At 37.0% G+C, this 27,848-nt stretch overlaps 1 protein-coding gene across 3 annotated transcripts in view; it reads left to right on the forward strand.

The window, feature by feature from the left end:
• TRPC4 (transient receptor potential cation channel subfamily C member 4) overlaps positions 1–24,921 on the forward strand; it is a 126,485-nt gene extending 101,564 nt beyond the window's left edge. For 2 of the 3 annotated variants that reach the window (XM_058829371.1, XM_058829373.1), the window contains exons 6-12: positions 53–192; positions 8,032–8,345; positions 10,070–10,265; positions 11,902–12,096; positions 20,151–20,192; positions 21,900–21,989; positions 22,276–24,919. In XM_058829371.1, coding sequence (XP_058685354.1) covers positions 53–192; positions 8,032–8,345; positions 10,070–10,265; positions 11,902–12,096; positions 20,151–20,192; positions 21,900–21,989; positions 22,276–22,992 — 1,694 coding nt within the window. In that variant the 3' untranslated portion in view covers positions 22,993–24,919. Of the gene's footprint in view, positions 1–52; positions 193–8,031; positions 8,346–10,069; positions 10,266–11,901; positions 12,097–20,150; positions 20,193–21,899; positions 21,990–22,275 lie in introns of all 3 variants that reach the window. The other variant, XM_058829374.1, reaches the window with a different exon arrangement.
• The last annotated feature ends 2,927 nt before the right edge of the window (positions 24,922–27,848 follow it).

Below are 27,848 nucleotides of genomic sequence, written 5' to 3' on the forward strand. Positions count from 1 at the left end.
CAGCCTTTTTTAACTTAATATTCATGCCTAATGAATTATGTTCTATTTACAGGTTTTATCTGGGGTGAAATTAAACAGATGTGGGATGGTGGACTACAGGACTACATTCACGATTGGTGGAACCTCATGGATTTTGTAATGAACTCCTTGTACTTGGCAACAATCTCCTTGAAAATTGTTGCATTTTCAAAGGTAAACTGTAAAATAATAAAAAAAAAAGGAACATTTTTAAGAAAAATTAAATCAGGTTTCTTCAATCTTTCTTCTGTGTTTGGAGGTCTGGAGGCTTAGCAATGCAAGAGATGTATGATGTGCTCTGTGAATCCTCTGCAGCAATGACAGGAAACTAGACAAGTATAAGAGCAAACAAAATACTGAGTTTTATGCTTTTTTCTTCTTGGTGCATGCAATCTTTTCTTGTTTTTTCCTGAACTGTCATACTGTTAATTTCTTGAGAAATGAAAATGACCTGTAATATTTTATAATGTTTGTGTTTTATGTTAATCTTTGATTTTTTAAGTGAGAAATCATTGCCTCTAAGACAATTTTACACAACTTTCAGACAGGTCTACTGGCAAAATATGTAGTCTAAATTGGTGGGGGGAACTAAAGAGCAAGATTTTAATTTCTTTTGAAAATGTATTGTAAGTGCAACATGACAAAGTAAAACTGAAGGGGATAAAATGGTCACTGAGACTGGGTATGTTCATTTTTACATTCTTTTCATGGACTTTTGAATAGTCTTATATTTCCACTGTTTTTAGTACCTTCCAGCAGAACAGCCCTTCTTTTCAAAGGCATAGAACATATTGTGTGAACATTTTGTATGTATTCCACATGAATACATAATATAAAAGAAATAGAAATTCCTCATAAAATGAGATATTTTGAGCAAAAAATGGTCTCAGGTGCAAGGAAACCACATATGAAAGGAAATTAAAGCATTATTTTAGCATTTGTCATAGAGTTCTTACCACATCCAAGTAAAGGTAAGCCCATTTTTACTGGCCACTGGGATCAGCATTGTTCTTCAGCTTTTTCAAGTTCCCTGCTGCCAGCGATAATTTATAGTTGCAGTAGTACTGCTCTGTATTCATGGAATGAGAGTCCCTCCTCTGCCAAGAGACTTTTGACTGGGACAAGGAGAGAGCCATCAAGTAGCCATTTGTGACTTCCCCTCCTCAAAGAGCAGCTGTTCTTGCTGCAGCCCTGCCACAGGCATGAAGGAACTTAGGAGCTCTAATTTATATCATCTTCTGTCTGTTCACAAGTGTCCATGTGTCAGCCAGTCAGGAGCAGGGATGAGCAAAGACCTGGGATGTGTTGACACATCAGCCTTCTTTGACAAAAGGTTTCTGACATGATGGGTCTCTGGCTGCAAACCTTTGGAATTCTTCTCACTCAAAGAAATTTGGAGCCTGAAAGGGGAAGGTGGTCCAAAGAGTGGTGAATTGTCATTTAAAAGCTAATGAGATTCCTTTTTACACACAAAGACACCTTATCATAAAGTGACTAAAAAATAAATAGTCATTTCACTGTCCCTTGTAACAAAGCACACTGCTCATTTAAAATAGATGTTTCCAAAGCATTGGAGATGGCCAATTATTCACTTCAGAATAATATTAATTAGAAGGCATTATAATCCTTTCATCTCCCAAATGGCTTCTGCTTACAGTAATCGGATTCCAAGGTGACAGTATCTGGGATAATGTGCATTCATTACTCTCCAAATTAGTGCTTACATTTTAATCATAATGAATACAGTGCTTAAAAAAGCTGTGCTAGTCAACTGAGACACATGATGAAGTAATGAACAGAGGAATACAAGTGTGATTTAATACCCTGCCACATTCCTTCAAATGCATTCAACAGAATTCCTTGTCACTATGCCAGATGAGATTGTGAGGATACCAAATGTAACCAGTATGTTTTAATGTAAAGCTTTAATTTTCTTTTCCTAAGCATTGTGAGTTAGGTTTTTCTAAGTTACAGCTATTCTGTCTTTATTGAACCAAATATATAAGGTCAGTTCTTAGATTTATTCTATCTTCTATGGATCGGTTCCAGCCACCTAAGAAAACATTTTAACCAACAATCTTGAATAAAATTATGAGTGACCCCATGCTACTCTCCGGTGTGATAAATATTCCCTGAGTAAAATATAGTGTTTATTGCCCATTTAAGGCTCTGTGACTGATGCAGTAGTTAAGTAGATGGATATTATCTGGAGTAGCTGAAGGGGTAGTTTAAAATTCACCAAAGTATAATTTCAGGATGAGAGAGCTGCTAAGGTAACTCAAAGTTATTGGTTTTATTGCCAGTATTCAAATAAAATAAGGACATCTTATAATTTTCAATGGCCTATAGTTTTTAGTCTATGTATCAACATTAAGTCTTCCTAAATTATCCAATGTATCCAGTGAAAATGCTCTCTTCTCCATAGAAGTATCATAATATGTAGTACATTGTCACAATTTTTTTGAAGTACATGACAGATTTTAAGAAACACATTTGTTTTTATGGAGGGTGTTAGGTAAAATTCATTGTGTGTTAAGAAAAAATGGTTCTTTTTATGTATTTTGAATATAATTAATTTTGTTCTGATGTGTAAAGTTAAGTGCAGTGCCAATGTGTGCAGAATCTTGTTAAACCTGAGTATTTGACCTAGTGGTTCCAATTCTACTACAAATCATGTCATTTAATATCACTGATAACATGCCTCAGTCACTGGCATGAATATCTAGTACAGAAACAAATTCCTATTCAGAACAAGAACTCTGAAAAGTAGCTGAAGTACATTATTTATCTCAACATTTACTGGCTTAATGGTCACTGTGTCAAGTCTACTTTGTTCAGTAGTAAATAAGATTATGTATCTCTCCTGACACCAGTTCTGCAGAAGCTAGCGTCTTCTTACATGTTTGCATTGTAAAATGGTTTTGATTGATATTTTACCAGATTCACAGACTAAATGTCCATTTACATAGGAGGATTAACACCTCTCCACCCCTGAGAAATTATGGACTCAATTCCTCCTATGTAATTACCATTTTAAAGCTCTCCACTAGGCCATCCCTCTGCCCCCTTCCTACTGCTGCTTTGAAATTCCACATAATGAATGCAAGGATTCATACATACATTTTAAAATAGGAAGAGTTCACATTTACATATGACTTTTCAGGAAAGGATTTGAAGTACTTTTCCTGAAATTTATATTATTTGTGACCAGAAACAAGGGGGTCACCTTAGACTGAGGTCCATCAGCCCATTAAACATTCAGGTACCTGATCTACATGTCTGTTTGATCTCTTGTGGTGCTTCCAAGAGATCAAGAGTTCATGTCTTTTGTTTTAATGGGAAAACAGTGATCATCAAGCTTTTTTTTCTAGCAAATGATTCAGATTTTGAATATGCATTTTAATTCCTTTGAGTAAGGATCAAGAATTATTATCTTGCATTCCCTGGCTGACATCACAAAAGCATCATATATTTGCCCACTGTTTATATGCTGCTCAATTTGTTTTCCGCTGTTCTTAATTTTCCACTGATGTGCCATGTAAATTTCCTTCCACCACTGAGCCAATAATAGGTGTTATTTAATCAAATTAAGTGGTGGTTGGCTTTATTACATGTCAAAAGGTTGTGTTTGCATTTCAAGGGGCGGGGCAGAAATTCATCAGGGTCACAAAACAGGGGACTGCAGAGCATCAAGATCATGACTGATGGCAAACTCAGTGTTGCTATGTTTTCTCTTGCCATTTTCCACTCCCTAGAACAATGTTAATTTATTTATCCTTTGTAGAGCAGGACTTTAACAAACATGAGTGAGAGAAAAAATATTTCAATTTTCCATTATTTGGCTCCAAGATACATTTTTTTTTCTTTTTTTTCACTCTTCCTGATTTTAGTATTCCTAGTCTTTTCGCTACTCTTCTGTATTTTCCTTTTCACATGAAAGCTGCTTTTTTCTCTAAGTTTTTCTTTAGTATTTCTGGATTCTTTTCAGCATCCTCTGCTCCAGTTAGTGGAATCAATAAGGGTTTGTTGTTAGAGACCTCTTATATTTATTATTTTCTTTATATTATTTGCTGTCTTCTTGCAGTTAGTATATTTCACAGACAATTTTCAAACTCATCTCTCAGACCTTCACCTTTCTCACTTTTTTTCTGCCAAGTATTTCCAGTCTCCTAAATTATGTTTCTTCTGCACTAAAATAACAGCTATGACTCCCTGCTTACAACCGTGACTTCTCCTGAATTCTATCCAAACATGCAGAAAACACATGGGCCCAAAAAATGAAGTCAGTTATGCTGAAATATCACAGTTGTGCCTTTGATTTCCCTTTCACAAATAAAAGGTCATTTCATCTTTCTGAATGTTTGAACAAATCAGTTTGGTGTCTTTATCCAGGACAACATAGACAAAGTCCTTTTTTCCTCACCTTTCTGCTAAACATCATTTCTTCTAGAAAATGTGACATAGGATGCATCTTGCCAGACTACAGCTGTAAGACAGTCTATCCCCTTCCCCAACAATCAGTGAGGAGAAAATGAGAAAGTGAAAGAGCAACTCACTTGTGTGAGTGATATTTGCTTTCCCACTGCTCTAGAAATTCTCACTTCTCTTTGCTGACTCTAAAAGTAGGCGGCAGGGTGAAGATATGGCTGTCCACACCTGACTTGTTAAACTTGATTCTTGCTGTCTTGGTATATCATGTGCTATATTTATTCAGTGTCCTGTAGTTCCATGTACTTCTCAGAAGGGTATTTCCTTACATTTCTCCAAACTCCCCCACATCTGTAACTTCCCTGGAACCTGCCTCTACTTCCCCTCACCTAAATATGTTTGCAGTTTGATGCTTTTGATTCTCTACCAAAAACTCCATCTCTTCCCAGTTTTATATATGTTCTTTACATTTCTCCATGACTGTATTTTATGTTGTGTACTTTTCCCTAATCTGAGTATCTACTGCATTGTTCAGTACCAATCTTTGCTTGTACGGATAATTATTCCTAGTTATTTAATAGATGCAAGTTTTCAGCTGTGAGGGTTGTAAAGTGCCATGAGAATTTGCAGTAATGTGCTGTAAAATATTATTCAGAGAAAGACATTATAGGAATCATGCTGAGGAGTTTTCAGCTCTCTCTTCTGAAAAACACTGAAAATAGTTTCTCTTGCTTTTCCTTCTTGTTTTATCTCTTAGGTGTTGTCTCTGGTAACTAAATTCTCTTTTCTACTGCCTGTTTTTCATCACTGATCTTGAATCAATCAGAACAGAATTAAAGAACCATAGTGGATGGGGCAGATGAGCATAATCATTAGGGAGAGGATAGTCTATTGAAGAGAGTACTGATCTATGATTCCAGCAGGTCTCAGATTTAATTCACTGCTCTGTATAGAAAAAATATCACAGGTGAACGTAATGTAAGGATGAGTAATTCTAAATTCTTTAATGACCTTTTTCAAGTTTGCAGTTCTCATCCCCAAATCCACAAACCTGTCAGCTGCTATGGCTGCTTGTTTATATAAAAAGTATAATATAAATGACATAATAAATGGCACTGTACCAGGAATTGCTGTCAGGCACTGGGACAGTTTCACATGCACTACCAGTTGGCAAGAGAAACCCTGGTGTGGGGCCTGTGACAGCTGTTATTGTCCAAAACAATGCCCTATTCCCTTTCACAGTTTGGATCATAGAATCACAGAATCATAGGCTGGTATGGGTTGGAAAGGACCTTTAAGGTCCTGATTGCAGAGCCTCTGCAATAAGCATGGACATCTTCAACTAGATCAGGCTTCTCAGAGCCTCATACAGCCTGACCTTAAATGTCTACAGGAATGGGTTATCTACCACCTCTCTGGAAAACTTGTTCCAGTGTTTCACCACTCTCATCATAAAAAATTTCTTCCTTATATCTAGTCTAAATCTACCCTTTTTCAGTTTAAAGCCATTAGCTCATTGCTATTGCTACAGGCCCTAGTAAAAAGTCTCTCTCCATCTTTGCTATGAGGCCCTTTCAGGTACTGGAAGGCCACCACATCTCCCCAAAGTCACCTTTTCTCCACACTGAGCAGCCCCAACTCTCTCAGCCTTTCCTCAGAAGAGAGGTGCTCCAGCTTTGTGACCATTTTCACTGTACACCTCTGGACCAGCTCCAACAAGCCATCTCTTTCCTGTACTGAGAATACCGGAGTTGGATACAGCACTCTGGGTGGAGTCTCACCAGAGTGGACAGAAACCCCTCCCTTGGCCTTTTGGGCACACTTCTTGCATAGCCCAGGGTATGGTTGGCTTTCTGGGCTGTGAGAACACATTTACCTCAGCTCCATCTCCTCACAATCCCTTCAATCCCTGACTGTCTTGATACTGGGAGCTGCCCGACCCAGGTGCAGTGCCTTGTACTTGGTCTTGTTAAACCCCATGGTGTTCCCATGGGGCCGCTTCTTGAGCTTGTCCCAGCCCCTCTGGATGGTACCCTGTCCTTCAGGCATGTCAACCACACTGCTCAGCTAGGTGTCATGTGCAAACATGCTGAGTGTACCTCAGCATCATTAATGAAGATGTTAATCCCTCTGTGTCATTAATGAAGATGTTAAACAGTCCCCATCTCTGTTCAGATCCCTGAGGGATGCTACGTGTCACTGATGTCCATTTGGACATCAAGCTGTTGATCATCTCTCTGTGGATGCACTCATCCAGCCAGTTCTTTAACTGAAACAGTTAAATTTTACTTAAATCTTTAACTGAACAGTTCACCCATCAAATCCATCTCTCACCAGTTTAGAGAGAAGGATTTTGCAAAGGACCATGTCAAAAGCCTTAAATGAGTCCAGACAGATGACAGCTGAAACCCTTCCCTTGTCCACTGAGGCAGTCACTCCATCATGGAAGTTAGTTGGTCAGGAAGGACTTTCCCTTGGCAAAATCATGCTGGTGCTTCAAGTCACCTCCCTGCCCTCCATGTGCCATAGCACAGCTTCTAGGAGGATCTGTTCCATGGCCTTCCCAGGCACAGAAGGGCAGCTGACAGGTTGGCTGTTCCCAAGGTTTTCATTACCCCCCTTTTTAAAGATGGCAATGTTTCCCTCTTCCCAGTCACTGGGGACTGGCAGGACTTTTCAAATATGATGGTGAATGACTTGGAACTACATCAGCTGGTTTCTTTAGGATTCTGGGATGCGTCTGATCAGGTCCAACAGACTTAATGTATATTCAGGTTACTCAGGTGTTCCTGAACCACTCTGAGAGTGATCACCTTCTTTGTAGGGCAAGCGTGGAGAAATGCTGTGATGCCTGTTTGTGTTGTGTCATCTGGCCCCAGTGACACATGGAGTCCCTTTCCTTACTGCTCAGGGCATGCCCAAGAGCTCTGAAGGTGCATCTATGCGTTCTAGAGTAGGTAAATACAGATAACACCATGGTCCCTCTTTGAAATCTGCTTATTATCCTCTTTTTGGAGGGCTTCCTCCTCTGATACCTTCTATAAAACAGATTAATGAGACCAAATAAATAATAATGAGTCTGCCATAGTAGTTAAACCTCAGTTCAAATATCTTTCATCATCAAGAATTTTTTTTTGGTAGAGCTGGAACAGAACTCACAGTTTCTGGGGTCAGACTCTTTGATAATGAGACACATAAGTGGTGTGCTATGGTTCATTAATAAACATCTTTTTCATCATTGGTCCAGTATTAGAGATTAAGTGATATACTTACTTGGTGATTGAATGTTTTCTTCCTACTTGCCAGAGTTTTTGTGGGTTTCTATCCATCACTGTCAGCCCTGCACTTTTCTTCAAAGAAATAAATTACCTGCTCGAACAGCTGGAAATTTCTATAATTCTGAAAAGCAGGGTGCTCAAAACTGTTCCTTTTGCAGTGTCAGAATTTTTAAACTGTGAAAAATTTTGCTACTGTGAAAATTTATTGTGCTATCTGCAAATTAATTAAGCAGCTTATAAAGAAACTGACATGCTTGTTTATGCATCAAAACAGAGGAGTAATTTCTTCCCTTCTGCTTGTTTTCAGTATAGTGGGTTAGTTCCACGGGAGAGCTGGGACATGTGGCATCCAACCCTGGTGGCTGAGGCCCTGTTTGCAATCGCAAACATCTTCAGCTCCCTGCGCTTGATCTCATTATTCACTGCAAATTCTCACCTGGGACCTCTGCAGATATCTCTAGGAAGAATGTTGCTGGACATTTTGAAGTTTCTATTCATATACTGCCTTGTGCTGCTCGCTTTTGCAAATGGATTGAACCAGCTGTACTTCTACTATGAGACAAATGAACCTGGAAACTGCAAAGGAATACGATGTGAAAAGCAGAATAATGCATTTTCAACGTAAGTAGCTATTTATTTCTATCCTCCACCTCTCTCCAAATATTTTAATCACTTAGATGCTGTTTACAGAAAAGAACTTCCGTTTTCTGTTGGTATTACAGTGGTGTCCTGACCAACATATCTAATATTACCCTAATAATAAAAATTTTAAAAAAATATAACATCTCATCACTCTAATAATGTTCACTTCATACCACAGTGAAGTCTGTACAATTTAAGATATTTCAAAAGATAAAAGGTAAAGTAGAGATAAGAGGAAGATAAGTAAGATTAGGAGTTGCATAAGGTCACCAGTTCAGACCTTGTTCATCCACGCAGCTGTCACTCTGCATTTCTTCCATGTCTACGTGTGGGCATTAAATTAGTCTGGTGTTCTAAAACCTGAAGATTCCTTGCAAATGTGATAGACTGTAAAAAAACATGCAGTCAAAGATTCCACTGACTCCACACAATCAAATTTCTCATTTCTGTTATAAACTGTTTCTTTTTCTTCCACTTTAAAATCAATTTTACTTCATTATAGCTTTTTAGTTCATCTATAGTACCAAAACTGCCAAATGAACACTAATTCTCTTGTCTTTCACCTTCCAACCTGAATCAAACTACTGCTATAAATGTCTGTTCCCTATTAATTTCTGTGTATCTAGGCTTTTATTAAATATATTTATTACCAGTGGCATCTTTCTTAGAGGAAATAATTTTATAAAAATAGCAGCTTTTATATCATCTTAATCAAGTAACTTTACTCAGGCACAGCATATTTATGTTGTATATTAATAAAACCTACGCAGGTCTAAACTTTTTGTGATCTGAACAGAAAAGCACACAGAAATTTTTCAGAGCTCAGCATTGAGGGAAGCAATATTCATCTGGGAAATAGTGGGAAGTACCAGTACTAGTGTCAGAAGGTGGTGTGTCATGGCAAACTGTCATGATTTATGTGCTCCATACTTTCAAGGAGCAGAGTCTAACCACGATCATTCCTATGACACTACAGTGTAACTGAATATACAACAAAAGGGAAAAATTTTCAATCTATTGAGCTGCAGGGAATTATTTTTTAAAGTTCATCATTGTTACTAGCTTCCTAGCTGTTGTACAAACTTCTCTAAGGGAATATCATATGCTTTAGGTATAAAAACACAAGTTTCTTTTGAAAGAAACATGCTTGTCTTTTTTGTGTCTCTCTTTCTTACAAAACAAAACATGCTAATGGTAATGATGTTTTTCTAATTATTCAACTTCTTTTATCTCAGTGGCTCTCAACAAAGCAGAATTGCATAGTATGAGGATATCATATTTCTCTCAACATCCTGCTGAAACACAATCATTGAGTTACTTTTGGATCCTTATTCTATCCCTTGTAGTTAAAGCAAAGGGTCAAAATACTTCAAAAGAAGGTGTCAAACATAAGATCTCTGAAACTGTATTTATCTCTCTGAAGTTTGAACAAAACCAGCCTTTTGCTTTCAGGCTTTTTTATAGAGTCTATATATATCTATATATAGATTCTTCTCCATATCTTATTTATAAGATTCTGAATCTTATTTATAGTTCCTCTCTAGAGGCCCAGATTTGAAACACTAGGCCATTGTTTTACTAGAAAGATATTCCCTCTGTGTTGGCTAGTCAAGAACTTTGGTGTGTTTTGGGAGAAACTGAACAACCTGAAAACTAAATGTGTTGCTATTATTCAGTTATTTCCTCTGGGTTTTGTTTTTCAGGTTATTTGAAACACTGCAGTCATTATTCTGGTCTATATTTGGACTCATCAATCTCTATGTGACCAATGTGAAAGCAAGGCATGAATTCACTGAATTTGTTGGGGCCACAATGTTTGGCACCTATAACGTAATCTCTCTGGTTGTTCTACTCAACATGCTAATAGCCATGATGAATAACTCTTACCAACTCATTGCTGTAAGTTGTTTTAGATCATGTATAATATATACCCTCTCTCTGTTCCTACGTTCAATTTTTCTGGCAGTAAAACATTTCACAGACAGCACATTGGGAAAAATATTGCAATTTACTCTAATTCTTTTGCACTCTTCTGAAAGGACAAATAAAACCAGACCCAAGCTGGACTGGGTAGAGGGAAACTTCCCCACAGCACCCAATGGGGAAGAGGTGACACTGATGAAGAATCCAGCTCATGGGTTGAGAAGGGTGTCTGATGCTTCTGGCAGTGACATGGGCTACAGCGCCGCCCAAGCTGCCCTGTGCAGGAACCTCTTAGAAAAAGACTGCCCAGGATTGTTCTGTCACTGCTTCATTTTTAATACATTATATTTATTAGCATTTGAAAGGCTGTTTTTTTTTTTTGTTTTTTTTTTTAAATCTATGCAGTTAACAGAAGCTGGGTGCCCACGTTCCAAAGACACTAGCTGTTCAAACGAAAGGTCATGTCTTCTCATTCAACAGTGTCCTGTTTCCTCCTTTAATGAAAACTGTCTTATCCTTACCAGAGCTATTGGCGTAGTTTTATTTCTAAACTGTCTGTTAAGGAGACTAAGAAAAACAAACACTGATTCATCGTATGATAATTCAAATATGGTCATGCAGAAAGCAAACAAAAGAAAGCTTCACAGTCTCAAGATACTAAAATGTGCCTTTTCTTCCAATTTGGAAATTACAAATGTTTCCACAGAAGGAAAACTGACCACTTGTGTTTGTATATCTCTAGTCTACTGAACCATACCACAATGTAGTGCCACTCACCAAAACTTGGGCTGTACATAGTATACTTTTCCAGCTACAACTTCTAAATTGTTGTTTTTGTTACTTTTTGGCCAGGGCTAGACCTATAGCTAAAGTTCTTGTCTATACAAATCTAACATTAGTGATTTAAAATTCTTGTTCAGCTGCTAGGATTTATATACCTTTCCATGCACTTTAGCTTTCATTTTCCCAAAATTTTCAGAATTACACAATGCTATAGAAGTTCCAAAATAAATACAATGTCAAGTAAAAATAAAAAAAAATTCAAATAAAAATAAAAAACCCACTCCACAACCTATCCCAAATATAGAATTCTGAAGAAGTAGGGAAAAAAAGATACTTGACTCAATAGTTTTAGTAACGTCATGATTTGTTGGATAACCTATTTGTGAATTTTGGGGACTGGTAATTTCTAAGAAGATGCATGAGCCTTACTGACTTGTTGAAGCTGCTGCAGAGTAGCATAATTAGACTGATGAGAATAACGGTGAGCTGCTATTATAACAATAATTTCTTCCAGAAATGTAGTATTTCTCTGCTTGTAATTACCTTTTCTGTTTTTTGAGAGACTTCCAATAATTTAACATCTTGTAACAGTGGAAGAAGTGCTTATAAGTATATATATACTTTACATATCAAACCCTTACTGAGGTAAAGCAGCTAAGTTTTGCTTTGTCTTGAAGACCTTCTGTCAAAAGATGTCAGTATTTGAACAAGACAATTCATTAGTATGTCAAGGTTGTTCTAGTTTTAGTTTTTCAGACTTTTGTAGAGGTTCATTTCACCTCCTTGATTACAACAACATCTGTGCTGATGACGTGCTTCTTGTGTGCAGGATCATGCAGACATTGAGTGGAAGTTTGCTCGAACAAAACTCTGGATGAGTTACTTCGAAGAAGGAGGAACTCTGCCCACGCCTTTTAATGTCATACCAAGCCCAAAGTCTTTGTGGTATCTGATCAAATGGTTATGGAGGCACCTTTGCAAGAAAAAAATTAGAAGAAAGCCTGAAAGTTTTGGAACAATAGGGGTAAGTTGTGTGGTTTACTCTGCCTGTGATCGTCCTCTTTGCTATATAGATTACTTTTTCTCAGCCTTATAGGGTGTCTGAACTGTCAAATAATGTGCATATGAGTTAGAGAACAATTCTAGCAAAGAATGTTAGCTTTTTACATTTGTGTCATGTATTTGAAGAGAAAGCATCATCAAATCCCTGTACAATCATAGTATGAACCATGACTGTGCTTCATCTACAGATAGTGCAAGAAAGATTAAGAACACTAAAAAGTACAAGAGATCAAATGTGTATACTTGTCTGCCAGTGTCAGAATTGTTGGTTGCTAATTTCTAACTCAAATTATTAATAATAAAGTGTATAATTGAAATACCATGAACCAGAGACTCATGTATGAAGTATTCATCATGGGATAGTCTCTGTGTCTCTAGTTTACCATAAAAGCATTCTTAGAAAAAGCTGTTCTCATTAAAAAATGAAATTTTGAAAGGTAACAGCATTTACTTGGACTTGTTTTCTTGAATTTAAAGGTAGAGCTATTTCAGAATCACATTCTGAAATCATACCATATTCTGATACTGCTGATTAGCAGTGACATTTCTAGGGGAAAAAAAGAAGGGGAAAGACACACAAGGCAACCAAGAATAGTCCTGCACCTGGATTCAGCAGATGCCTCTATAATACCTCAGCCATTTACTTTCCCTAGTAACTGCAGTGAGTAAAGCAGATTTGAAGTTTTCCCTCCCAACTTCATCTGCTTGAGATACCTCAGTCAGCAACACAGATTTTCTATACTGTCAGTGCAAATATTCAGTCAATATCCTAACCCCCAACAACTAATTCTCTCTAGTTATGTTTTCTTCATTTCCCATGAGCAAGTCAGTACCTCAGTAACTAGACTGAATTTAGCCTGCTCTAGCATGAAGCTATTTGGGATAACATGTGGATAATGGCATTCTCTCTATACCATAGGAATTTGATGAATATAAGTGTTTCAAGTCTATTAGGAACTCAGCCAAGCATTAAGTGAGAGTATGAGAGTCAAATGTGGGCAAGGGGAAGAAGAAAGGGGTATAGTCCTTGTGCTATTGATTCTTATAAAAAAACTTTCATCCATTTCAAAGAAGTCAGTGGGTATGATACAATTCTTTGATGGACCATTACTATATCAACCTTTTCTTTGTGTTTCTTCCCCATTTCTTGATAAGTGAGTAATAATTTTTTCCTACTTATTCTGCTGCCATACCCTGGAACGCAGTTTAATCTCCAGATGTACTTGGAGGGACAAGTTCATGTACAGATATATGGCAAAGAGGAAAAGTGACATATAAAACTAATTCGCACTTACTATGCTGATAAATAGATTTTGTCTTCTTTGTAGAAAGCTTTGATTCAGGCTTATTGCAATATACTGATATTGTTGGCCAGTATCTAAATTGTGAAAGCAAAATTGTTTCACTTAGCTGTCATATTTGTACATACAGGGAAGAAACAGCCAGGAAAAGAAGCTAATAAACATGAGGGTGACATTGAAACAAACCAGTAATGGACTACAAGAAACACACTGGAAAAAAACCCCATTAAGTTAAGAAAGACTAGCAGTGATTCATATAGAATTTAAAAAAAAAAAACATGAACTAGCATGAATGGTGAATAATTTTAAGAGTAAAACATCTCTGTGTAATATAGGAAGTGAAAAAAAGTAAATGCAGAGACCAACAGAAGGAGAAAGTATGAGATGTTGTTAGAAAGAGAAAGTCAAGAGAGAGAGTGATGTACTTGTGTGTGTGTGTGGGAGAGTGGGCAATGCTTCTAGGCATTTGTTAAACATTTGGTAGAGATGATTAGCTAGTGTAAACTGAGAGAATGATATTAAAATTAATGGTATGATGCCAGTGTATAGCAGAGGGTTGATTAACACAATATTCCTGTTTGACTGAGACAGATACAGAATACCCTTATACATCCCAGCTAAACTTTCAGGACAATGTTTCTTGTCAGACCTTCCATCTGGGATAAGGAAATATTTTTTTCCTTTTTCTTACCCTCCTGAACTGCAGATTTGGGAGTAAATTCATTCCTGGATAAGTGGAATAATAAAGAAAGATATTTCTTCTGGGTGCTCCCAGCCCTATGCTGAATAGCATGATGTGGAAGGGGATTCAGAAAGATAATCTCTACTTCCTGCATCTACCTCCTACTAGGGTACATAAGTACCACCTTCAAGAAACACACATCTTAGATTTCGGAAAACTGGTGCAGCAAAGGTTCAAAGGGTAGGGAGTCTATGCACCAAGCTGCTTGAGAACTTTTCTAAACAGAATTTTCTTTTTAAGTTAAAATCCCCCAAAATCTCTAAACACCAAACTTTTTAATTAGTATATTTCAGTTTCAAATAAGCTTTTGTTGGGAAAGACTCTTCAGCTTCAGGATGAAATCTGTTTGAAGAAAGGAGCAGGTACCATTTAAAGCAAATATCTTGGTTTGATGAGACCCAGATTTACTTCTATTTTCCAGTTGATATTTAATTATTTACCCCAAGCATAAAAGCTATGACAACAAAAATTTCCTTCTCAATATCTTGAAGATACTGCATGGGCTAAGATGCTCTCTTGGGAGAACCAGAAGAGAAGGAACTGAACCTAGCTTCCTTATGATTTGAATGTGAACCACTAATTACTCAACTGCTTGGGAGTGGAGGACATCAGTGAGGGAGAAATGTGGGATATTTTTAATTGATTTCTGCATTTTTTTTTATTATTATTATTTGAAAGTGGAATGCCTAAAGCATGTGGGGCAGTAGGGCCATATTCATCACTGGTTTCCCCTGCAGAATAGATTCTTAGTTGGAATTAGAGCTGAAACCCCACTGAAGCAGAGAGCTCACCAGCAGAGCCATCATGGCAACCACACTTCCAGCTGCCTGGAAAAAGTCAGGGGCTGTGGCTGACTGGGAAGATTCAGTCCACCATATGGGCATCACATAAAAGTAAAGTTCTTCAGTTAATTCCTCAGTATAACACACGCCCCATAAGGGTTATGTGAATTTGGAACATTTTGCAATTTCCAGACCCAGTTATTCACCCAAGCTCCAAAATTAAGTGCATATGCACTCTGTGCTCTGATTTCTACATTGGATTGATGCAAACCACCAGATAGCTGCTGTTAGCTTGACATTCTCCAAGAGGTTAAATCATCACAATGGGATCAAATAAATGGGATCACTACAGTGATCTTGTAGTTTGTCCTGTGGAAATGCACTTCTTTCTGGTTTTGGGAAATTTCCCATCACCTACAGCTCAGCTTTGATTTCCTGGAACTGTTTCAGTTGTCCCAACAAGCTACATCAAAAATTAAATTTAGAACCTCTATGCCCTTTCAACCAAAAGTTAATGAAGAGTTTTCTCTGCCTTTTGTTCAAGGATCTCAGATTACTTCAGCTCACTTGTATCTGCCCTGTATTAACTTTGGCCTCTGAGCTACAAGATAAGCTTTGTTAGGATCTATTCCTTTTCACTGAATCCTGCATTATAAACTCTGTCTCCTTCCCTACAACCAGGACTGGGAGAGGAAAAAAATGCTATGACATGATTTTCTTATATTGGCTATATGGATGGATGGATGCCACATAGTCTGTAAGGCAGAACTCAGATTTCCAAACATTCTGTTTTGATATCTCTAAATGTTAACTTTCCTATTAGGAAGCACTAATCAGCAGTGACGTACTATGGTGTTTTCCAGTAGAAAAAGCAATAGTGTGCATCCAAAGAGTGAGTCAGCGCTAGAAGATACAAAATAGATGATAGGCAGAAAGGAGCTGGCAAGGATTATGCAAGATCTCTGCAAAAAGTCCTCAGTAACAAAAAGCCAGGAATCATGAGCTAGAACTGAGTCAAGGATCAAATCAAATGTGTCAAGAATCCACTGTAAAATTTATATATGTGTACACTTGAGAGTTCAGTATATGCAGGCAAAATGTGTAAAGAAAGGGTTCAGGGTCAGGATAGTTTACAGCACATGTTCTAGTGAAACGATTTATCTGGCCCATAGAAGAGAAATGCCAGCAAAAATAAGTATGACATGGCTGCTCAGGAGGACCATCTACACTGCTGTTTATAACAAAACTATCATGGGCAGGAACACGGTCTGTAGCGATGTGAGGTGCCTCTGAAAAAAGCCAATTAATTTGCTTCTCCTTGGATGTCAGTTCTGTGGTTCTTCTGTCCTTTGTTGTAGTGGGACGGCTGAAGCAGTGGCTGGTGAAGTGAAGGGGAGGTTTTTCAAAGGAGAGGCTTTTTCTCCAAAGCAAGACAGTGCTCAGCCATGCTGATGGCAGCTTCTCTAGCCACAGCTTCAGCTGAAGGAAGGCCAGGATGGTACACGTGATTTACTAATATTTCGGCTCTGCTATGAATCAGACAGAGCTCTTCTACTATTCCAAGTTCAGCATATTTTCATATTGTCATTTTGACATATCCCAGGTATGCAGCATTTTCTTCAGCTATTATCAGTTATCTCCTGCACTTAAAATTCTGAAATAAGTGCATGCTTGTGTGCTGCTCTTTACATATGTCTATATAATTTATATCTATATCTGTATCAGTTCTATTAATTTTGTTAGCTCACCTTTGCAAAAACCAGATTAGTAATATAATTCTATTAATTAGGCTGAGGTTTTCCTCACTGTACAAGGCTTATAAAAGTGTCAAGGCTAATACTGAAATCTCAAATCCATTGCTATTTCAGAAAAAAAAAATAATAATGGGAACAGAAATCTTAGTCCCACCAGGACAAACGGGACTCAAATTACATTCTACTTTACTTTTATATTACCTATAATTTTAAGTCTTTCAGAAGTGAAAATGGAAAGGAATGCCAGAGATAGTTTTGGTGATTTCTTTTTAGCATCTGATGTTTAGATAAACAGTTACCTCTTTTCTAACTATCCAGATTTTTATGCTATTTTCTGAGCAACCTACATGATTTTATTATCATTTGTCACAGAAAATCGCCTTTTCCCTTCTCCCATTATTTTTTCACCCAGTGGAAAAGGATGCAATTTCTAAGTCAGTATAAGCATTTTTTATTTTCTCTGTAATGTATGTTATTGAAAGTTGAGCGAAGAAATAACGCCTTCCATCTGGCATGGAAATCAATAATCTGGAGTGTTCCTTGTATAGCCAAGAACCATTTCATGGAGAAGCCTTTCTGTCAACACAGATAAGTTCTAATCCTTTAAAGGTGATGCTTCTATCCAAGATGAGGAATATATCCCACAACTTCTGACAACAGCTCCATTTGCTGAACCTTTATCACTAAGCAGTTTAAGGTCAAATGCAGACACTGGGTTTGTATTCCCATATTATAATATATAATTTAAATAAAACACATTAAAAAAAGTAATAAAATTTTATTAAATTTTCGACTGCTAAAGAAACATATTTTTCAAACAGTGCAAATTACTAGGAATGGCATAAACAGGAAAATCAAAATAATTATCACTTCTAGTGGAGCTACTATTGCAGCTTCCTAAAGGATATTAGTGCCCCCTTTTGGAAAGCGGCAGTAGCAGACCCCTCAATTTCATTGTTGCATTCAACATGCATAATAACCATGTCTTCCACCCCGTTGCTATTTTTAGTCAAATTAAACTTTTATCCCTTTGCCAGCCATAATTTTCAACTTCTTCATGCACATAGAATAATGGTAACTTGAAACAAATTTTGAACCTTAAATAAGACTATAACCGAGTAGAGAAAAGCAGACCAGCTGAGAACTAAATGAGGACAATATGAATGTTAATGACATTTTATTTCTAGTGAACAGCCTGGTTTTCAGATGTGTTTCGACAAAGATTCATTCTGCTTTCAAAAGAAAGCAAAAGATGATTAGGAACTGGAGATAGAACCTAAACATTTAAACAGGAGATAAGTGAACTGTTCTGTGATAATGAATTTTATAGGTTAAATGTATGTGTAATTTCCAGTGGAGTATGTATGTAGCTGTGCATGAAAACATAAAATTAAATTAATTTTCTTTCAGCTTCTTGGTGGTGTGAATTGAAAACAACTAAGTGCAGTAGAACTGTTCTGACACATTATTACACAAATCTTTCAACCTAGTTATCCCAAATTGTACTTGTTAGAGATACATTAACTGAAAAAGCCACAGCGTTCAGGAAGTTTCTGAATTGGTTCCAAAAAAAGGACAAATGTTATCTATGTAGTTCTTTTACAGGTCCAGAATTAAATCAATGCATTTATTTAATTTTATTTATTTCTGTAAAATAAAGCAGAGCAGACAGCAGCTGCAGGAAGTATTGTGCAAGACAAGAATCAGCTTGCTTTTTTATTTTTTTTTACTTAAGAGTTATTAACTTTACCTGAAGAGTGTTTCAATTGCACCCTAAAGTCTTTTTCCCTTCACCTGTGAATCAGATCTGTTGTTGAGAGCTCTCTTAGCCACAGACTCCCTTAGTGCTCTCTCTTAGTGCAGAGTGAAACATCTCCACCGTGTGGTCAACTGCAAGAAAGCTGAGATTTTTTTTCTAAAAACCAGCTAAGTTGGTGTGTTGAGGGTCTGAGCCTTTTCACAGCTGCACTGTCCCCTCTGGCCCTGGCGATGGGCAAGCTCGCCCCATCCGTCCATCCTTAAATACAAGAAATATCAATTTTGTCTTTGACGAGGCGTAGATGGAGAAACACAATCTGAAAAATACTGAAGAAAGTATTCTGATGTACAAAGCCCCACAGTGACTGTTCAAACTGATTAGGAAATAATGATTTCCCCCCTTTCTATTATTTTTTGCTAGCCCAACCACAAAGCCACTGCAAATCTCATAATTAATTCCAAACAAAAAAATCAACCATGAAGTGTAAACTGACTCCAAGAACAGGGAAAAGGTTCATCAATTAGTTCAAGTAAAAAAAAAAATTATGAACTAACTTGCCAGGTCTGCCTGGCTGTGTAACTGTGGTCAATTTTAATAAGTCCCTTGGATGTCCTTTCACCCTGATTTAAGCTGCTGTTAAGTGTTCTGTTTTGTAGAAATGCTGTCAGTGGTCAGACATATTATTTTCTTGTCAGCAGCAGATGTGAGAGTCTAAGTTAAAGCTGTGTTTCTTTCACCAGTTAGGAATAATTAAGGTAGAGGATGGGGATGATGTTACTCATTATGCGATTGAGGAAAAAGGAATTCAAGGAAAAAAAATAAATCAGGCCTTTTTTTTCCCCTCTTCTTCTGGGCAGCCCTTAGGTATGGCAGTATAATCTAATACAACACCTGCTTGAAAGCTGGGCTATTCTTTCATTCTTTTCTACCACACTGTTTTTTTTGCTGCTCCTCTTCAGAGTTACTGTCCCTTTTACTCTCCCTTCTTATCAACACCAAACTGTGTTGAAAGCCATTTCTTTCTTCTGTACATCTCTCTATGAATAAATGTTTTTAGCAGAGAACTAAGGGGGAGCTTTCTCATTAATAGTTTTATAGTGCAGGTTTTGGTTATCTTTATCTTAGATGAGACATTAGGAGCCATAGCAAGTGTCTGGCTAACACCATGGCTTTACAAACACCACTGTGTTGACGATTTTCCATACAGAAATTCCCTTCTTGTAACTCATGTCCGTTAACTCCTGTTCTTTCGCTGTGTACCTCCAAGAAAAATCTGTCTTGACATGAGTCAAGCTTTTTTTCAATTCAGTAAAATATGCTTCAGTCTGTGCAAGTGAGTGACATGATCCATTGTTCCACTTCTATCTCAGATCATTGACCTTGGGGCTCTGCAACCTGTGACCTGGCTGCCCCACCACATCCATGCTGGTGCAGGAATAAAAGCATTTTGACAAGAATGTAGAAAATCCACTTTGCCTTCCCCACAGCAGCCTTCTCCTTTCTATAAAGCAAATGATAGGGTTTTTTTTCAAACACTGTCATTTTTCAACAGATTTTGAACCTTTTCTCTCAGCTTGCTAGATACCATATAATGCACAGGCATGCTGTTTTCTGTGGCTAAGTATTTTACTACCAGATAGGGATTCACATTTTTTTTTTATTCTTTTCTATTTTTCAGAGACGTGCAGCTGACAATTTGAGGAGACATCACCAATACCAGGTACAGGCCTATGTTTATTCTTTGGGCAATTGTTTTTCTATGCCTTCAGAATGTCTTCATTAGGAAAAAAACAAAAAAGGAAGAATTTAATGAGAAAGTGGAAAAGGAAAATAAAAGGAAAAAAAAACATAAAATCTGTACTTATTTCATCTTAAACAAACAAGCTTAGTATTTTTTGATGTTCAAACAAAAGCATTTGAGAATATAATTTTCTTCTTTTTGGAGAAAAAGGCTACCTTCTAAAGCAATAACATGCAATCCAGTATTTTTCCCATTGCAACATGGATTGCCTTTAAAAAAAGCAAATTCCTGCCTGCCAGGAATCATCAGAACCTGCTCTTCGTCTCTCCAGTTTTAGTCCCCCATAGACAACTTCCTTAATAACCCCTCTACTTAGATCCCCTGTAAGCAATTCTTTTTCATCCTTCCTTCTTCAGCTTCTAATTTTTTTTTTTTAGATTATTATCTCACAATGAATAATTTTCAGCTTTATTTTCAATTTTTGTCATGTTAAAAGGCTGTAAGTTAAACAAGGTGTGAGCTGTAGGCTTGGTAGTTAATGAATCCTATATGGGAAGTAACTAGGTCAGCTGGGACTTTTTCAACCTGGAGAAGAGGCAGCTGTGGGAACTACAACAGGGATCTATAAAATCGTGAGTAAGGTGAACACAGAGCAGTGGTTTGTTATTTATCTGTAAACTGAATATCACACTTGTACTGCACTGCATTAGTGAGGCTGTATAGGCAGCTTTTTGCAGGAAGTACTTATTCTCCTCCAGCCCTCACTTGTGAGATTGTATCTAGAGCAGAATGGCACATCTGGGCCCAACAGTACAAGAGAGATGTTAACAAACTGGAAGGGAACCAGCAAGGGGGGCACTGTCATATAAGAATCTCAGATTTCAGCCTAGAGTAAGTAAGGGAGAATATAACTGCTGTCTTAAATAACATAGAGAGAAGGAGCCAGATTTTTCTTTGAGGTACAATGCAAAAGACAAAATGGACACAAGTTGAAGGAAGGGAAGTTCTGTAAAGTAAGGAGAATTATCTTCACAGTGAGGGTAGTAAAGAACTGGAAAATGTTGCTCGGGGAGGCTGCAGCATCTTCACCCATGGAGATATATAGCACTTTACTGGGCATGGCCCTGACATGACTCAGACAGCCTCCAGGTATCTCTTTCAACCTAAATAATTTCTAGGATTCTTAGAAGACAACAATGGAAACTACCAGAGCGAAGGTTAAAAATAAAACCCCAAATGAAATCTTACTCCGTACTGTGGAACTAATTGGTGGAGGATTTCTGAATGCTGAAAGTTTACATTATTTCAAAATGCATAAGAAAACCTGTCACAGCCAATTAAACCTAGAATTGTCATTTTTGTTCAGAGTCACTGCATCTCACAGCACAGGAGGCTTGAGAGAGAATAGATGGAAATAAAGTTGTACAGCCACGCCAGATTTGCTGTCCTCATGAGGCATCAGCAACTTCTTGCTGCCAGGCTTTGCTGGCAGGAGACATACCTTGGGTCAAACCCAACATATCCCTTCTCGGGATAATAAGTCAAAAAGCAAAACAAATTTTCAAACAGACCTAAGGTTTGGTATAATTTTTGTCATGTTCCTAAAGCATGAAAAAGCCCAAGCAGAGCCTGTGAGTGTAGGTTTACTAATACGAAGAAAGCTAACACAATAATTTATATTTTTAGGAAGTTATGAGAAATCTGGTTAAAAGATATGTTGCAGCAATGATAAGAGATGCCAAAACTGAGGAAGGATTAACAGAAGAAAATTTTAAGGTATGCATTTATTTTTTATCTTTATAGATGTTTTAGTAATTTAGTAAAATATTTTAAGACTATTAAGTATATTTTTTACTCAGTTAGGTAGCATATAACTTGCTTCCTAGAGCAAGATCTTCAGCCTTGAAGATGCCAGGTGTGCCAACATGCGGACAGTAGTTTATTCCTGACCCAAGCATAAGCCCTTTTTTGTTCCTTTGCTTTTTTTTTTTCTTTTTATTTCAAAAGGAAAGTCAAATTAGCTTTGATGTTCTGACGTTTCATCTTTCTTTCTAATTTTTAGGAGTTAAAACAAGATATTTCCAGCTTTCGCTTTGAAGTCCTGGGTTTGTTAAAAGGAAGCAAGCTGTCTAATTTGCAGACTGCAAAGATGGGTAAAGACACTGCCTCTCTGTCAGAAAATGAAGAAAATAGTGAGAGCGAAGGAAACAAGAAAGGAAAGAAGAAACCCTTCAGCCTTTTTGACATAACAACAATGATTCACCCACGATCAGCCAATATTGCCTCTGAAGGACATAATGTTAGCAATGGCTCAGCAATGATGGTGTCAGAGCCCACTCAGGAGAAACAAAAGCGTGTGAACTTTGTAACAGACATAAAAAATTTTGGGTTGTTTCACAGACAATCAAAAACAAACTCTGTAGAGCAGAGCACAAACAAAATATACACCGTTTCTGAAGAAGTTTCCCGTCAACAGGCAGAAGAGCAATGTGAGAAAACTGATGAACTGGAAGAGGGAGAATTGATCGTGAACTGCGAATTAAACTTCCGAAGTCCTGGCAAAAAATGCGTGTCAGCTGAGTCACAAAATACCAGTGAGGCTTTGGATTCACGGGAAGAGGGAAGTATTTGTGCTTCAGAAACAGAGAAAATGGAGTTACAGAACTCAGAACCTGCCACTCGGCAGGATCAGCTGGACAAGGCATTGGACATTAGCATTGACTCTGATGGGAAACAGGAAACAATTGTTCAGGGCGACTATGTGATAACAAGGTTGTGATGCTTACAGGAGGAAGCATTTACAAATATATATATTTTGCATAGTGCTTTTGGGGGGGAATGTTTTAAGAATTATATTAGCTAATGCAGAATTACACTTTATAGTACTCAACTGTGGCACATGATCTTGTAACATAGTAGTCAAGAGAAAGAAAGTATGAGGACGTTCTGTTTTGTAGCCTGCTTTAGCTTTCACGATTTGTTTTACATTTTTTAATAAATGGAAGCATCTTGTATTCTTGTACTGTTGCAATAACCCACAGAAACTTTTTAGCTATCTTTTTCAATTACAACAAATGGAATTTCTCTCATATGATAGTTGACTCCTATGATAAATATTTTTCTATGCAAATAAAAAGTAGCTTCAGAGACTTGTAAGCTTTTATTTAACTTTGTAGGTTCTTAAAAGATTCTGTGCACCATAATAATCATATGTGGCTCCTGCCAGCATAATTCATGTCAATCTATTATAGTCATTTATTTAAGTTGCTAGAACCTTGTGTCAAAATCTATACATAATCAGAAGATAAATTATATTCTTTTATTTATTGAAGGAATATGAATACCTGTAAATTATGAAAAATAGGTCTATTTGATTATTTAATTACAACTTGTCCCTCACAGCAAGAGGAATATGACTGTCCTGATACCATTGTTAGAAATGCATTTGCAAGGTTTGAAGACTGTAGAAATGTTTCTTATAGGAAAAGAAATATCTGTGGCTTACAAAAAATTGATGATGGATTACACCCCAAGAATCCTTTATCACCACATATACTGCTTCTTCAACCATTTCTTTTTCCTCATGTGGACAACCTATGCACTTTAATATTCAGCTGCTTATTAGTGTCTGCCTTCACAATACACCTGCATTTGCTAAGGGAAAGATACTTCAGGAATAAACAAGCATACAATGATTCCCCTGAGTACTTGAATAAATATGGCAATTTGTTGAGAAGTTTTGAAAGGCACGTCTTAAGGGAGTTTCTTTGACAATTTTACAGTTTGGGGGAATCTGATTGGATGTTTTATAATAGATACCTAAATGTATAAAGAAAACCTAATAGTATTTTTCATAACTGATGAGTGACTTACTGTCTTAGTTAAAACCAGTATTTTTTAAATTAAACATTGTGGGGTTTTTTAATCATTGGCTGGTGTCCTACATTATTAAAAATTTCATTTTACAACTGGCACCCCCAACACCCCCAACTTTCAACACCATTCTTTCCCCTCTGAATATACCACAAAAGTGTTGTTATTTCATACTTATCTTCCCCAGCCCTGCCATGATAGATTTTGTAGTTCATATTAGGATGTATTAAGGAGCTTCCAGATGCATAGAGTACAATTACATTTCTGATGGAACCTATCCCATGTAAACCTGTAGGACCCAACCTGAAGCCATGTCATTCTGGATCTAAATTGTCCTGGTACTGAACTGTGTCTTGGAAATGCAGGCAAACCCCTCTCATTTCAATACTTTAAGGTGAGTTTTCCATCTCTACTTCACTCATGTGCTATTCTCTCTGATCTCACATATTGAAAACTTCCTTCCTCCACACCTGTTTGTGTCATGGCAGATACAGTTAAACTAAAATGGAAAATATGAGTCATAATTGCAAAATAGTTTGTACAGCTTTGCAACAATGTGTTCAAATTATATTTGATTGGTTAGTTTCCATCTTGGCCTTTTGACTGCTCTGTAGATCCTCTCTCCTTCACGCCTCTCTCCTTGTCCACCATTAGATTGTAAGCTCCTTGGGGCAGGGCCTGCAGCTTTTCTGTCTGGAAAGCACCTGAATTATTACAAGTATAAAAAGAAATAAATAATAATAATGGTGGAACAACCTCATATCATTTGTATTAGGTCAACTCTTTTAGAGAGTTCTTTTTTGTACTGTAGCATTTTTGTTAAAAATGCCATAAAGCTAATGTGTCACATTGTCACAAAATTTTCTATATCCCAGTTGACAGTCCTTCACTACTGCTTTCAGGTTCACATTCTTCATCATGGTTTGTAATGCCTTCAGGTCCTAAGCTTACTCCCTTTACACTAACCAAATGCAAAACAGACAGTCCTTGCTCAAAAGAGCTTTCAACACAATCCAGCCACATGGTTTCACTCCAGACAGAAAGTGCCTGAGCAGGGTATTTGTGTTTGTATTGCAAACATCACCATTATCAGAACAAGTTAACTACAACAGATCTAAGACTTTTGCATATTATTCTGGCATTATAAGAGCCTGTTTCTCCTGTGCATGAAGTTTCCAACACAGTGAAACAATGTGAAATATCAACCACATCAGCACATCATGACCCCACTGTGCTGGGCATCAAAGTCATGGAGTGGATACAAGACAGAGCAGCAAAGACAGTGCAGGTGGGCAGGACACTTAAACACAGTGTATTGCATAGCAACAGGTGGTCAGTCTCTTGGTGCCTTTTTTTTTTTTTTTCTTACATCTAAATACCGAAACATAGGCCTATTAAATAAAGCATACTTAAAATCAACATTTTTTCTAATTTTTATGTTATTCTTAGGCAACAAAGCTTGACATTTACCTTAGCTTCCTTACAGGAATAAAACATAGAAAAAAGACACAAAGATATTATTATATGTTCCTCTTAAATTCTCTAAGTATATTGCAAGCTATAACACTCCATTTATTCTCAAAACCTCAGATGAATATTTTGTCATATTCTGAGAAGCAGCATAAAAGAGAAAAGAAGTAAATCACGCTTAAATATTGTGAAGAGGCAATGAACTTTTGAATAGAGTTCAAAGCATTTTGTATCAAGTATTCTCCTGGGAATATAGAGGTACAAGTTAGACTACAGCATAATCCATCTTCATTTTACAGTGTCTCAAGAGATTCCAAAAGTTCAGTGAGTAGCGTAACCTCACAAAAATAATAGTACTGGTAAATACTAATAGTAAATAATAGTGCTGGTAATGATGGTGGTAGTATGCAGTAGTACTAGTAAATGTACCTGTAACAATAGCAATACTATGTATTTACCCCTGGGAAAGGGGAATTCCCCGGCTCTAACCCCTGCTCAAAGTTTGCCTGTTTTCCATGTCAAGTAACCATTTGATAACACCAGTAAACTATCCTTGGGCATATCTGTCTTCTAACATAGGGACTCTAATCTCTGTTGAGAAAATCTTGCTTCCTGGTGTTTAAAATCTTTCACTAACTGAAGTTTTGATTATGGACCCTATATTCACTGGAGCATGAGCAGATTGGAGATTAGATTATGGCTAAGTAGTTGGATACACTCCAAAATAAATTGCTGCAGCTAAGAATGAATTTCAATCCTCATTGAACTACACAAAATCAAGTTCAGTAAGCACTGCTTTAGTACTTGAGAAGTTGCCCTATTTGTATAAGTGTAAAGAATGAAGCAGAGGTCGTTTCTCATTAATATCAAAACAACTAAAAGTTTCAACCTTCAACCATCATGAATTTAGAACGGTAAGAGAATTTAGTAATGCAATTTTATCACAGGTCCATCCTACACATAATTTTCTTCCTGAATCTAAATTAATCAAACCCTCTGCTGTTGTTAAATATAGCTATGAAATATTTATACACATGAATCATTTCAACTGTTTATATTTATACTTTTGGGTAGCCACTATCTTTTAACTATGTAATTTTTTTCTGACTACTGTTTTTCAGCCTTTTGTTCTTTGGGTGTCGTCTAAACCAGTTATACTTTTTTCATTTCAGTTAAATTTTCTGCTCTCTCTAGTTGACTACCACAGCCACAGCCAAGTGCTGAGTGGCAGTAGATGTTGCACTGCTCTTTACTACTGTGGCCTTTTCATTCTGGCCTTTAGTTCTTTGTAACCTGTGGTACCACATTGGTACACTCAAGGGCCAATGCAACTTTCAATTTCAGGCGTTAAACATCAGAATAATTGTCTTTGATAGAGATCCTTGTCTCTACTGTACATTTAAGAGGGAGTTTATTTCATTATCTATTACTAGAAGCCTGATAGTTGAAATGAGTACCAGGTCAGCATGGTGCTTTGTCAGTATCTTTTCTCTCACTTTTCTTCTTTAACAATGCAGTTGAGGATGTCCTTGTTAAAAAAGAAGTCTCTTTATGGCAACATACTCAGTGTTGCACTTTAAGAGTATGAGAACCATGCTTGCAGTGGAGACAGAGGAAATGTTCAAGATGTAAACCAGGTGTTTCCAGAAAGGCTGGTTCCAGTATGAAGCTTACTAAGAGAACTTCACACACGCAGAACTCATGGCAAACTCTTCCACTGCATGGAATCAAGAGTTAACTCATATGAGCTGGCATACTTGACTCAATGGAACTGAAAAAGCAAGAATAACACCATCTATATTTGCTTTGTATGCTCAGCTTTTAAATTCACAATAAAATTATTCCACAAATGTTTAAACAGGCAATAAAAGTCCATGGTTAGTGAGCAAGATAAAATAATGTTTTAGGAATCCCTGTGTTTCAATTTCACAGGTTAGTAAAAATACTTTTTTTCCTGTAATAGCAAATCTTTGTGGATTGAAATACTTTTTTTCCTGAACTCCAGTCCTCATTTTAAAGAGAACAAAACAAAACCCTACAATCCCAAACAAAAACCCCTAGATATTTTTCCGTTTTTAGAGATTCATGAGGTTTTCTAGTATAATTAATACCTTAAGAACATCTGAAAGCATTCATCTAACCTTTAATAAATTCAATGGACAGCATAGACTGCCTTTAAATGTAGCCAAGTGAGAATGTCATCTGCAAAATAACCCATTCTGGTTAATGATTTATGCTCTTAGCATACAAAAGTAAGTTTACAAGATGGGTGATGCATGCCTTATCATTTTC

Source organism: Poecile atricapillus, chromosome 1 (genome assembly GCF_030490865.1).
Source record: "Poecile atricapillus isolate bPoeAtr1 chromosome 1, bPoeAtr1.hap1, whole genome shotgun sequence".
In the NCBI taxonomy this organism is placed as follows: domain Eukaryota; kingdom Metazoa; phylum Chordata; class Aves; order Passeriformes; family Paridae; genus Poecile; species Poecile atricapillus.